At 34.0% G+C, this 13,568-nt stretch overlaps 1 protein-coding gene across 3 annotated transcripts in view; it reads left to right on the forward strand.

The window, feature by feature from the left end:
• Positions 1–13,568, forward strand: part of SGCZ (sarcoglycan zeta) — a 261,003-nt gene that overhangs the window by 69,978 nt on the left and 177,457 nt on the right. For all 3 annotated transcript variants that reach the window (XR_004497012.1, XM_033513776.1, XM_033513777.1), the window contains exon 3: positions 10,008–10,202. Coding sequence is in view for 2 of the 3 variants with exons in the window: in XM_033513776.1 (XP_033369667.1) it covers positions 10,008–10,202 (195 nt within the window). In the remaining variant the exon portion in view is untranslated. The remainder of the gene's footprint in view (positions 1–10,007; positions 10,203–13,568) is intronic.

A 13,568-nucleotide genomic window follows, 5' to 3' on the forward strand; every position in this document is an offset into this window, starting at 1 on the left:
TGAGGAATTAGTTTTCCACAGAGATGGAGTTCAGCACGGAATGGCTCTAGAATCTTAAATCAAGGTCCTAAGTCCATTGACATCTGAAAGCTGAAAGTCTGCAAAAGCTGCATCATGAGAAGTTTGCATAAGGAAGAAAAAAATGTACCAAGATATAGGATATGTCCACCAAAAATGACTGTTGCTAAAGAAAAATGCATTGATGCATGAGGAATTTTCTATAAGTGTTAGAAACTATTTTCAGGTTTTAATGTAATCTATCAGTAGGTTGGTTGATCAGAAATATGAAATCTAAGGATTCTTTGTCGAAAAGATTCCTTATAAGAGGTAAAAATGATCAATTTCAGTATGCTGATTTGGGTTTTTACAAACTCTAACTTTAGATGGGATCTAGCCTGAACATTTCTGATCAGGAGGTTTGATTCATTGATCCAAAAGTGAGTGGGTAGTTGGTCAAATGGGAGATTCTGGTTCCACCATACTTCCTGCAACTTGTCTCTGTCACAAAGTTTATCATACATGTTGAGATCCTGGTGAGAGTGGTTAGGAATGATTTAATTACAGGTGATTACTATTGCAGTAGCCAAATTAGCGCTGAAGAATAACAAACATGGACTATTAATCTGACAGATTTTATCTAAAGGAAACTCTGGACACCCTTATTTGTTTATAAGACAAGTGTGATAGGCTGGTAAAAGCTAAAAAATGTATTGAAATAATATTTTCCCCATTTTTGTGTTGCTGAGGATTTTTGCTGACTCTGGAAATTTCATTAATTTACTGGACTGTTCTCAGTAAGAGCTGCTTCTTGCTTTTTGACGGTCATAGATAGTTTCTAGGATATGCAAAGGTGTTTTCTGCTGATGCAGTAGCTGCCTTCCCAAAATACCCAGAGAATTAGCTTACTTTTGCCAATTTAAAGACTGAATGCTTGGCTTCTTTCCCAGGTCTTTGTTTACTGCAAAATTTGTTGTTTCTTGAGCCACAGCTATGTCCCTTTTACTGGGTGTTTTGATGTTTTTCCTATTTTCTTTACACATATTTTTTTACAACTGTACTGATTGTATCATGTCAATCTTTCTCACAGCTCATTTATTAGTGTTTCCCCCCTATCCACAGGTGTCTAACTAGTTATAAATTCCAGTCTGAATCACTTGTAGGGTTAAAATGGACTTCTGGAAGACATCTCATTTTTCTGTATTTTTATAGCTGTCTTCACACTAGCATCTTCAAAGATTGTTTTCCAGTCTTTTTTTTTTTTTTTCCTTACAGATCATTTGTCTGTGTCTCTTTCCTGTACTTGATCTCCCTTGAATATCCTGTTCCCAAGAATTAGACTGAGTAACGATTTTTGAGTAAGAGTCTCCAACAAATCAAGTGTTTGATATTTGTCAGTTTTCCATTTTGCTGACCACAGCTTCTTGCAGGGACAGGCAGCTGCACGCTGTCTATTGATAAAGCTGGCTCAGTAGAGTTCCAGTGAAGAGCAGCTATTTTTTTCTTCCGTTCTTCCAACTGTGCTTATGTGTATCTTAGAAGATAAAATGGCATTGGCACTGGCTCCTCCCTCCTTCAGTCCTAGTATGAAAAGAAGGCTTCATTTGTTCAATTCCAATCAGTCATCTCTTCATCAAGCTATATTGATTCTTTTTTCTTTTCACAGAGAGAGAGAGAGAGAGCACATTTTCTGTAGGGTGAGTCTCATTTCATTTTCACTAATCATTTGAGGAAAGTCAGGAAAAACCTCTGCCTGCATTAGACTATTAAAGGATTAATCCCAGTTCCTGCCAGTAAAGAACTGAAGGTAGTTGAATGTAGTAAAAATGAGATACAGATGACCACCTCAATCTCTATAGATTTCCCACAGTCCCTGAAAGGATTGGATATTTTTTCCTGGAAGTTATTTGAGTTCATTTATTTTGTTTAACCCATGATGTGCTACCATCCTATTACTTTCTTAAAGAAAAAAAAAAAAAAAAAAGGAAAAAGCAATCTCAGTACTGCCTACTTAGCTAGTGAATATGGAAGAAATGTATGATTGAATTGTTACATATTAAATGTCTTCTTTGTTTGTAAGTACTTGAAACCCCTCTTGAGTAAGGAAACAACACTTGTGTGGTTGAACTTCCTTCCTCAGTGCTTTGTATCTTGCTAAATCTGAACAAGTTTACACTTTGTCAATGAATGTACTCCTGCATGCATTTTCTGGAAGAAACAAATGCAAACAAAAGTTAGAATGGAGAAAGTGAAAATGTGGAAATTATTCTAATAATAAAGTCTGTGATTCCATTTTTGATGAAAAATATTGCCAGGGTGATTTAGGAGTTTAGATCTCCTTTTCATAATTAATATTACACCTTTGACACTGTTAGCCATATTTCAAATAGGTTTGGAAAGTATTATTAGAATCTTTTTCATCTAGGGATCTTAAGTGATTTGGGGGCTTGCGACCAAAACTGCTATGTTTCTTTTCAAAATATCAGCATCTGAAAAGAAAGTCAAAATTGTTTTGCAATTTAAAGCACAGAACTAAAATGTTTAGTTATTGAATATAGTTTTAAAAGTGCAGTGAGCAATAATTTCAAATTTAATGTAATAAAAAAGAAGTTATTGCTCCACTGATGTACTTTTAATGCTGCGTTTAGATCATTGATGAAGATGATTCTGAAGGTTCCTTTCACTTGAAAGTTTTACAAATTGCACTCCATGTTCAGAATCTCTTGGTACTGGATTCTTTTTTGGTGAGATGTCCTTGGTCATGTGGGTGCTAGAAAGATGGATAGTCTTTTTTTGCAGTATTAGGATGCCATGAGCCTGGTTTATAAGGAGGCAGACACAGAAACAAGCCATCATGGTGAAACCACATTTATAAATTATTGAGCTGTTGATCGGGGTTGCTGTGGATGCTGAATGTGAGAAAGCAGGCAGGGAACAGTGTCTGTGTGAAACCAAGTCACATAACTTTCTCAGACTGGCCTGAGAAGTGTGGCATGAGAAATCATGAGGAGGAATCCAAACAGTCCTTAGAGAAGGAAAACAACCTCTGCAGGTATTGTTTTGATCCTTGTTGTTTTCTTGCAGGGAAAGGTCAAGGGATGGTGCTCCCAACTGTCTGATGATGGTGATGCCTTAGTTTAATAACCAATGAGAGTTTTGCTTCTTGGACCTTCTCAGGACTGTCTATGAAAGAAGATCTGGAATAATAAAACTTGCTCTCTTGTGCAGCCCAAGCCAGGGAGTCTGTGTTGTGCTTCCGCCGTTCCTAATACAGTGCGGCGGCTTGCATCCATTAGTAACAAGGAAGGTGAAGAAGCTAATTAAAGGGAGGAAATGCTGAAGACAAAAAGGGAAACAAATTAGAGTCTCAGTCCTATATATAATACAAAATTAAAAACATGTAAACTTAAGAAATGGAGGTGTACTTTCATCTTACATTCCTCATCTCTGCACAATCTGCTTAGGTGTTCTCCGTAGTTTTATGGTATCATCTGAAATACATGGTAATGACTTAAATCTGTATTCTGAGAGTATTTTAAGAATGGAGTTTTTTGTGTGTGGATCAAACAGTGGTTACCAGAATGTTAATATTTATCCCCTGGTAAAACACCTTTTATATTTTAAAAGTATTATTCTTTTATACTGGAGCAGGAACACATATTCATAGGTGCTATCAAATTAGAGATTGCTGTATTTGTATCTGTCTATCTATCATCTATCTGTCTGTCTGTCTGTCTATCTATCTATCTAACATACATATATGTATTTTTAAACCTAATTCTGACAATGGGCTCTATCTTCTTACATTAAGATGAATTCAGCTCTTTTCTGCCTGTACTCTTATCAGGCAGACACGTGAAAATAGCTTATATTTTTAGAGCATTGGGTAGTAGTAAGATTTGAACCATGCTTGTGTTGCTGTAACATCAATACTTTAGTTTGCATATTGATATGATTACTTACCAATATGGTTGTGATTAAAAAGTATCCTGAAGGGTGGAGAATCTGTTAATATTGAATATGAGGACGTTAATTTCACATTAAGGTAAAACTGATGAAAAAAAGAATCAGCGTAGCTGTACTTGTGTACATTCCTGAGGAAGTTCAACAAATACAAATAAAACCCAAAATGTCTTTTGGGTTTAAAAAGACACAATCTTTGTTTAAAAAGACACTATCAATGTCTTTTTAAGAAATACTCCTGTTCGTCATATCATAGCAGTTACTCAGGGCAGCTTTTTCTGAACTCTGATATCTGGTCTATGCTGTTTTTAATAAGAATCAACAGAGTTATGTGTTTTAGGCCAGAAGAGCCAAGAATGTGGATTCAGATCTACAAGTATTGCTTTTCTAGCCATATAACAGAGTTGTACTATATATATATATATGCAAATAAAAGGAACAGTATTTAAAAGCTTATTTTCCATCTTTGCAGAAATTCAGGTTTTCATTCGTATTTCCTATATTTCCTCTTCTTTCATTGTGGACATGATTACCTTACACATGAAATTTAGACATGAAACTACAATTTTCCTGTCTATTTCCTTAGACAGGAAAATACCTTTTTTAAATGAACTATTTAAAGAAGGTATTTCCTCATAAAGTGTTCATTCCACCTGCAACTTCCAGTCCAGCTGAGTTTGATGAATTTTCCACTCTTAAAACATCTTTCTTGATTCTTGATTATACTTTTTCCACCATCTACTGGAACTGCTGTAACAAAACGTATCATTCACAGAGGAAAATTACTGCCAGTTTTTGTGAAGCGACTGAAATGAAATATTGGTCCTGCCATCTTCCATTGATGTGGTTGCCAAGTTTTTTCCTGATGAAGTATCCTTAGGAAAGACATTATTCATCTTATCTTCTCAGTGGCCTTAAGAGAAGGAGCTGAGCATATGTAAAGTGCTGGTCCTAGCACTAGTGAATAGCATAGTGAATATACTATTCCTTACTGTGATATGTAGAGCAACTGGGATTGAGGGCCCTCCAGGTGTTTTTAACTGAGATCCGGTGGTTTGTTGGAGTTTCCCTGACTTTGTTGCTTTTTGAATAGTCTTTTAGAATTTATTCAGTAAGACAAAATTTATCTCTGTGCCCAGCAGAAGGAATATTTGAGATAAAAACACCTATCACAACTGGTAGGGCAGGATGCTGCTATATCTTCTAGCAGTCTGTTTGTCTCTTAAGCATATGCTTTTCTCTAAGACAGCTCAGCTATATGGAATCCTGTGTTGCTGTTATTAGACCTGTGTTCTCACCTAGTTTGATTACGGTTATCGTTAATAGTCAGTGTAGCTAGATAGAACACCTCAAGAAGTTATTCTCAAACACCACATGCAAAGTTAGATGACTATAAAGCAAAATAAAGTGAAAAAATGAAGTTTTTGGAACCAGAGCTTCTTTTAAAAATACACTGAAAGTGTACTCATATGTTGCAGTTGGGTTTTGAAAATGTATCTTAGAAAGGCATATTTTTGAGAAACATCAAGCATGAGCTGGATTTGAATCCATCTTCCTCTAAAATTTAGTACAGCACATTATTATTATTTAGAAACATTTCAAGTCACAGAACAGTGGGAAAAATATGATTCTATTCATTATAGAGTTATTTATTATTTTAACATGCTGTGAACTTCATTGTGCAGAGAACATTACAATTAAATATGTTGATCAGAACAGACATAAATGCTCACACTAAGTAATAATGGTAATACTATCAGGTCACTGATATTCATTTTTGTGAAGTGATAATTTTATTGGAGAACAATATTCGAGATGCAAACATTTATTGTGCTTTTATAGACAATTGTTTCATTAAGTGTTTAGTGAGCATTGGCATCACAGGGAGAAAATTGTGTACCTCAGCTGCTGTCCTGCCTGTGGCTGTAATGAAGTCTCTGTAGTAATCCAGTTGTATTGAATTAGGAAAAAATTAAATTCTAATTGTCAACATAAAGCCCAGCAAACTGTCAGTAAAAGCATACTGACTTAAGCCTTGTTGACATTGATGACAAAATGGTACTTTGTGGCCAAGAAAACAACTAGATTCTTCTGCATTATTAAACTTCAAATCACATAAATTATGTAATCAACTGACTTTTTGTACAGCTTGGTAATGAATTTATTTGCATATATATTTTTCCTTGGATTTTCAAGGGTGCAAAGGGATTTCCAGATGTCTTCATTAGAAAATTTTGAAGTGTTGTGTACAAGTCTACCTTCACTTCTGAAAGTTACAAGAAGAAAAATCTTGAAATTCCTCTGATTTGACACCTACATGACAAAAACAGTCTATAATACATAATTTTTTTATTTTATTATGAGACAGAGTTTGTTTAGTCTCCATCCTTGGGGTTGGATCAGATCAGCTCTTTAAATTCCATTCTGTGATTCCATGGCATATCCTAGTAGAGGTCTCAGAAGAACCAAACTCTCCAAATGCTTCTGAGCTGCTGAAGCAGATTTAGTATTGATCCAAATTATACTAAAGAGAAAAATAAGTAAAATCCAACAAATACAAAACTGCTAATCAGAGCAATAAGGTTTTTTGCTCTTTTGCATGTAATGTACAGTAGAGTCATGAGGCTTTTATTGTATCTGGCCAACAATTTGTGGCCCAACGACTGTAGTAGGGTCAGTTCCTGACACTGTTTTGGCTGCCTTTGAAAGTCTTGAATGGGTAATACCATAAGGACAAGATTTATCAGGTGTCAGGTGTAGCCCATATAAAAATGATTTCAGAGTAAGCTGCTCTCTCCATCCAAAATTTAATTTTCTTAAAATGTATCTCTACTACCTTGTCAATCTACTCATAGCTGATAGAATCCTAACCAAAGCAAGATAATACAATATCATTCTGTATATATTGGAAGTATTCTAGATTACCAAACACTTGCAGAAGAAAAGGAACAATTCATCTGCTTCAACACATACTGGAAGCGACAGCAAGAGCTTTGTGTATTTTAAGTGTGTATTTAAAGCATTTTAAATGCTTTCAAAAAAATTTCATCCTTTTATGCATCAGGTTTTTTCAAAAGATACAACCCACTTGCTTTCCATCTTAATTTTTTTTTATAATGAGCTTCTTGATTTCATCCAAAGTCTTGATTTTGGAGCCATGGCTGGGATGAGAAAAATAAGCATTTGTGTACTTGCTACACAAGATGTGTTATGGTTCTTACAGCACTTGCTGCTCTGTGTGATGCATTTTTCACTATGTATGGTAAACTTTCAGCTAAAGTCTATAAAGAAAACAGTAACATTATTTTCTGCTGTAAGCTTAATGCCACCTACTGCGTGAGGGGAAGCAAAATGAATGACCTGCTGTGGTGTCATAAAAAAAGAGCTCTCCACAGCATTACCTTCTGGCCAAGAGGCTGTGTTACATTCAGGATGAGAGGGGAGAGCTAGCTGGTTCAGGTAAATCATCTGGATGATATTTTGTGTTATGGCTAGTCATGACCAGATTGCTTTTTTGGAGTTTTTTTTTCCTCTGAATGGTGGTATGAGGAATAGTTCTTCTTCCATATCTGAAGCTCTGTAGCTCATCCAATTCCAATATGTTCCTTACCAACCAAAAATGATTATTGGGTTTAGATACTGTCATACTGTGAATTTATATTTAAAAGGACCTTTATATTTTTCATTCTTTCTGTGAACTAAGGAAATAATGAACAGAGAATCAATCAGTATGAAAATGTCTAGGAGTAGTGTAATGTTCCAGGTGCCAGTTTCAGCAGGAGGTGTGGGCTCCCTTCCATGGGGTTACAAACTCTGGCACCTCAGGCTATTCCAGCATGGAATTCCACAGGCTGTGGTGTGGATGCCTCCTCCCCCTTGGGCCACCATGAGGAAGACTTGCTTCACTGAGCCTCACAGAGCTGAGCAGTATACAGAGGGAACTGAGTGATGCCTGGCTGTGGCGATGGAATAAAATGTGATTGTATTTAATGGTCACATTAAATGTAATTAAATGAATTAAATACAATTAAATTAATTGTATTTAATGTAATAAAGGGTCTATTCTATGGGATATATTCACAGTTTAGGACCAGTGCTACTTCTGACATTGGTATGGTCTGAAAGTTGACTTTTCAACTATTTTTAATGAAAATTATTTCTTCATAGGTAATATGTAAAGTTAAATCACAAGAAAATGGAAATGGTATAAAATTAACCAGTTAATTTAAATCTCAAAATTTAATCATACGTTGCATTTTCATCACAATGGCTGGCTAAACAAATGTGTAGAAACTCATTATAATGAGAAAGTTGATTAACCTATTTGTGTACTCACTTTCTGGATTTATAAGACATTTTCACACAATTTTATGGAAACTGCCAGGATATGATAAGAAGATGATGCAAGGTCTTAAAACTTGGCCATACTTTGTTTTGAGAGGGTTGAAAAATGTAACTGAGGGAAATTTTGCTTGTAAAATTTAATACATAAATAAACTGCTAAACATTGCATTTAATTTAAATTCAGAGCAAAGAGAAGAAATCATGATTGAAAAAAATAAAAACGACAAAATCCTTGTTAGCTAACTTATTTAAAATCTTCTCATTAAATTCTTTATTTCTCTTTTGACTTGTTTCAGTAATATATATATATATATATATATATATATATATATATACTGTCACAATAAGGATATATATTCTATGACTTATGTCTCTAATTATTCACTGTGAGTTAATTTATTCCATTAATATCTCATTCTCTTGAATAATGGTAAAACCTAAAGAGTGCTGATTTGGATAAATATCTAGCAACACGGATAATCGCATCAACATTTTGAGCTTCACATTTTTAAAATCTTACAAAATCAACATTTCTTTCATTCTTCAAATGAATGTAATCTGCTTTTTATTTCTCATTGAATCAGCAGACTCATTTTTGTGCATTTTTGCTGTTTTTTTAGTCAAAAGAAAGTCAGCTTTGAAATGCAAAATTGATTGTTTTATCTGGTTTATCAGTTTGTTGAGTTTGTGTTTGTTTTGTATTTTTGTGGGTTTTTTTTTTGTTTTCTTTTTTCTCCTGAGCACAAAACCTATTAAAACAACATTTCTAATGGGCATATTGCAGAAAGAACTCTTACATAAACAGAATGAGATTGCTTTAATTTAATTTTTAAGTCACAGAGAAAATTTAATACCTTCCAGTCCAAAGGCAATGTGACAGCCAAATATGAATATAAATATCTGTAAAAGAAAGTTAAGGAGGAAAAAAAAATTAAACTATTTCTTATTAAATGGCATAAATACTTTTGTTCTAAAGAAGTATTAATAATAAGTTCTTGAAGCAGTTTGCAAGCAGTTACTGCTTGCTTGTGTGTGAGAAGAATTTAAACTAGTTCAGAAATTCAGCAGATTATAGTTGTATCCATCTCTTAAAGGGAAAAATGTTTTGGTTTTGTTTTCATTTGTAAAATAAGGAGGCATGTATAAGAACATAAATTATTAATTTAATTTTTTTAATATAATAAAAGTGTGAAAACTTCATTAATGAAAGATGTATTTTCTAAAGGTGCGATTTTCCTTCTGTTTGTATGAGAGAGTGTACTGGCGTGTACTGGCTACAGGCTATATGGAGAAAATTACCTTTACCTCAGTACAAAAGAAAAGGTACATTGCTCTCTTTCTCCAGAACCAAATTTTACTGAATGATCATGAGATCAAAGGATAATAAAACAATATTTAGAATTAGAGTGTACGATAAACACACAAATTACTTTTATATTTTAATAGTTTCTTGCTGATAAATTTGAAATTCAAATCCAATTCTAAATAGAAACCAAAGTTTACTTTAAATTCATGAAATCCATCAAATTCCTACTAGATGCCTAGCAAAAATAACAATGATGTGGTTAATGCTAGATGACTATATCTCTTCTGTGCCCATAGAAACTCATTTTCTATACATTCTGAGATAATTTTCATGTAATATTATGTGTGAACAACAGACCTCTCATTCATTTACTTATACTTACATCTTTCTTTTACAGATGACACGAGAGCAATATATATTAGCAACACAACAGAACAGCCTTCCAAGGACTGAACATCCTCAGTTTTACCCAGTAGGGATTTATGGATGGCGAAAGAGGTGCTTATACTTCTTTGTCCTTCTGCTGTTGGTTACCATGATTGTTAATTTAGCAATGACAATATGGATTTTGAAGGTTATGAATTTCACAGTGGTAAGTATTACAGCAACTTTATATACTTCATTTCTTCAAGTACTAACTTCTAGTTTCTTTTTCCTTTACCATGTTATATAGAGATCTTATAATTTTGGAGGAAAAATTGTATGTACTTCTTTGAATGTTAGTTCAGATATTTATACTTTTTATATATATATTCTGCGCTGAGTGGACTGGTGCCCTGCCTATTCTGATGTTTTTGGTTAATCATAACTTCTGAAATTATACCTGGATCTTGGATTTTTTTTGTTTGTTTGCCCAAATCAAAAGTATCATGATGACTGCCCCAAGCATCTTTTGTTTTCTTGTCATTACTAAATAACAAGCAAGAGCAGTTTCCTATATCTGTTCTGTATAGTATCTCTCTTAGGAGGGAACTGGGTTGGTCACATCAATTTATCATTCCTTTTAGAGTGGTTTTTGGTTTTTGTTTGTTTTTTGTTTTTTGTTTTTTGTTTTTTTGTGGTTGTTTGGGCTTTTGGGGTTTTTTTTGTTTTTGTTTTGTTTTGTTTTGTTTTGTTTTTTGTTCTTTTTACGTTTTTAAGGTTTACTGGCAATTTGGACTGTGTTTCACCTAGAACTTAGAGTGGCTATTTTGGTGTTGATGAGGGATAATGTGAGTCTAAAAGACACATACTTTAATGTGTCAGTCACTGGCTGGAATATTTAATATCAGCAAAGTGTTTCAGCTGTACACTTGAAAGAACATCTGCGTTCAATGGAAACTGTGGTAGGAGTTGTGTGCTAGCTGGCAGCAGAGTAGTGACTTCTTGTATATCAAAAGAAAAGACAGAACTCTACACAGTTTAAAATAGCAGTATTTCTGCTAGGATCAGTGCAGTCTTCATCCCTGGATTTTAACCTTCACAATCCATATTTTGATGTAGTTAGTTATAACTTTCCAATTCCTATTTCACAGCCCATTTCTCTTCTCTGTTAGTTTATTGGAAATAAAAGAATAGCCAGAAAAACCAGCATAAAACCTGTGTCTAAAATTGTTCTCTATCTGTTGATGATCTTTAATTCATTGGGTTATCTGAAACTGTTGTCTGGTGAGACATATTGTGCAAATACATTTATTCTTCTGAGTTTTCCTCTAGTGGATGAGCATGTTGAATTCATATTTTGACAACTGTATGACTTTAATATTCATGTACAGAAAATCTGTGTGAATCTTTCGGGGGGTTGCCTTTTTTCAGAGGGGTCTTTATTTTCGTTTTTTTGTTGTTGTTCTGGTTTTTTCTTTTTTTTTTTAGTGCAATGTATTTTCAAAATAAGACACATAGGATATTTTTTGCTTGTTAGAATAATTATTCATTTATACTGGAAAAATATTTAGGCATAACTTTTTTAAACAATTTTAAAATATTAATGTTTAAAAGGCACAGAATTTTTCTCTGTGCAGAAGATTGCATTCCAATAGAATATTTGAAAGTATTGTTTCCCTATCTAGGGATTGTTTGACCTTCCACACTACAAGATATTATAATGTTATCCAAACACTATCCAGTTTATATCTTTTCAAATTTGATCATGCAATTTTCAAAAACAAAACAAAATGAGAAATTTTGAAATATTTTTCTTTCTAGCATGTCAAAATTTGTTGGAAATTTCAAGGTTTATGGTGAATTACTGAATCAGTTCAGGCTTCTTGTGCAGAAAATAAACAGATTATTGCAGCTCCTGTAATAAAACACCTTTTCCTTGATCATATTCAAATACATTTTTTAAATTATGTACTGAAGAATGAGTTTAGTTTTGAAGACTCTTGGAATGGTATAGGTAGTCTCCTACTTTGATTAGTTAGTATTCACATTGGAATCTCTGTATGCTAGAAGATTGCTAGAAAATTTTCACATTAAAAGCTGAGTAACATCTTTATACTCTTGTCCTTGCATGCACGTTTGAGCTTAAGTGGGAAATTTGTATTAAGTCTGAAAGGGTCACATTCTTAAGGGAAGGTGTTTAAGTAAAATATTTTAGTTTAGGAACTTAAAGTTCTTGTATTTGAAAAGGCAATGTCTTTGAAATACATATATATATTTATTCTATGTGCATATATATGTACAGATAGGTCTAAACTAAGAAATATTGTTTGTATGACTGGAGAGTGATATAAAACCAGAAGTGCAGCTAGAAACCTCAAGACTGTTTTCTCAAAAGAGGAATATAGCCATGATAAAAATAATTGCTGAAATTTGACTGCTTTGACATTTTGACATTATTTTAAGTTATTTCCTGTTTTAGCATAAGCCAGTGTGGAGCTTTCTCTATAAAGACAATAGTAATTGCAACATTTCAAGGGGTCGTGAAGAGCCAGGTCATGGTTTGTCATTGCTGTCTGACAGTTGCAACACTGTTAATTTGTATTGGCTGTCGACTTTCTATTTTTAACTGTAAAGCTACAGCCACTGACAATTTGGCATAAAAAAAGGCTTTCTGCGATTAAGTTTCTACTTGGAAAAGTTTTCTGAATATACTGACCTTGCACATAAAAGTCACATTCTGAATCTGAGCTAGTTATCCCATGCTCTTTTTATACTCAGAGTGTAGAAATAAGGTCTTCTGTAAAGCATTCATCTCGTAGTAAGGTAGGCAACTGTCATGAATTTTTCTTAAGGACAGATGTTGAATATCTTGTCAAAAAAGTAATTTTAAAAAAAAGTTTCTTTTCAATTATGTAAAAACATAGTACAGGCAAGGTGTGCTACTCTCCTTTTGTCAGATTATGTAATATGACTAGCAAAAATAGAGAAATGTTCAGGGATGTAATCTCTTCTTCCAGTGGTAAGAAGGTAAGAAACTGGAAAGGTAAATACAAGTTACAAGTAATTTCCCTGATATATAATATATATCAGATGAACAAACTAAAAGCAATTAATATTTGTGGAGCAGGAATATTAGATGGAAGAATCATACACATAGTAATAATTTTTGAAAGATATTTTCCCACTGGTAGCTTAGAGAGTAAGACTAACATATATTTAATATATAGTCGAGTTTTGTTTCCTCCCTGTTCAATTATCTTTTTAGAAAGATGTGACTAAGGAGGCCAGTGGCATCTTGGCCTGTATCAAAAACAGTGTGGTCAGCAGGACTTGGGACATGATAATCCCTCTGTACTAGGTACTGGTGAGCTCACACCTCAAACACTGTGTTCAGTTTTGGGCCCCTCACTTCTAAAAGGACATTAAGGGTCTGGAGAATGTCTGGAGACAGGCAACAGAGCTGGGAAATGGTCTAGAAAACATATTTTATGAGGAATGGCTGAGGGAGCTGGAGCAGTTTAGCCCGGAGAAGAAGAGGCTCGGGGTGCCCCATCGCTCTCTACAGCTGCCAGAAAGGAGGGTGTAGTGGGATGGG

This window comes from Parus major, chromosome 4 (assembly GCF_001522545.3).
Source record: "Parus major isolate Abel chromosome 4, Parus_major1.1, whole genome shotgun sequence".
NCBI lineage: Eukaryota > Metazoa > Chordata > Aves > Passeriformes > Paridae > Parus > Parus major.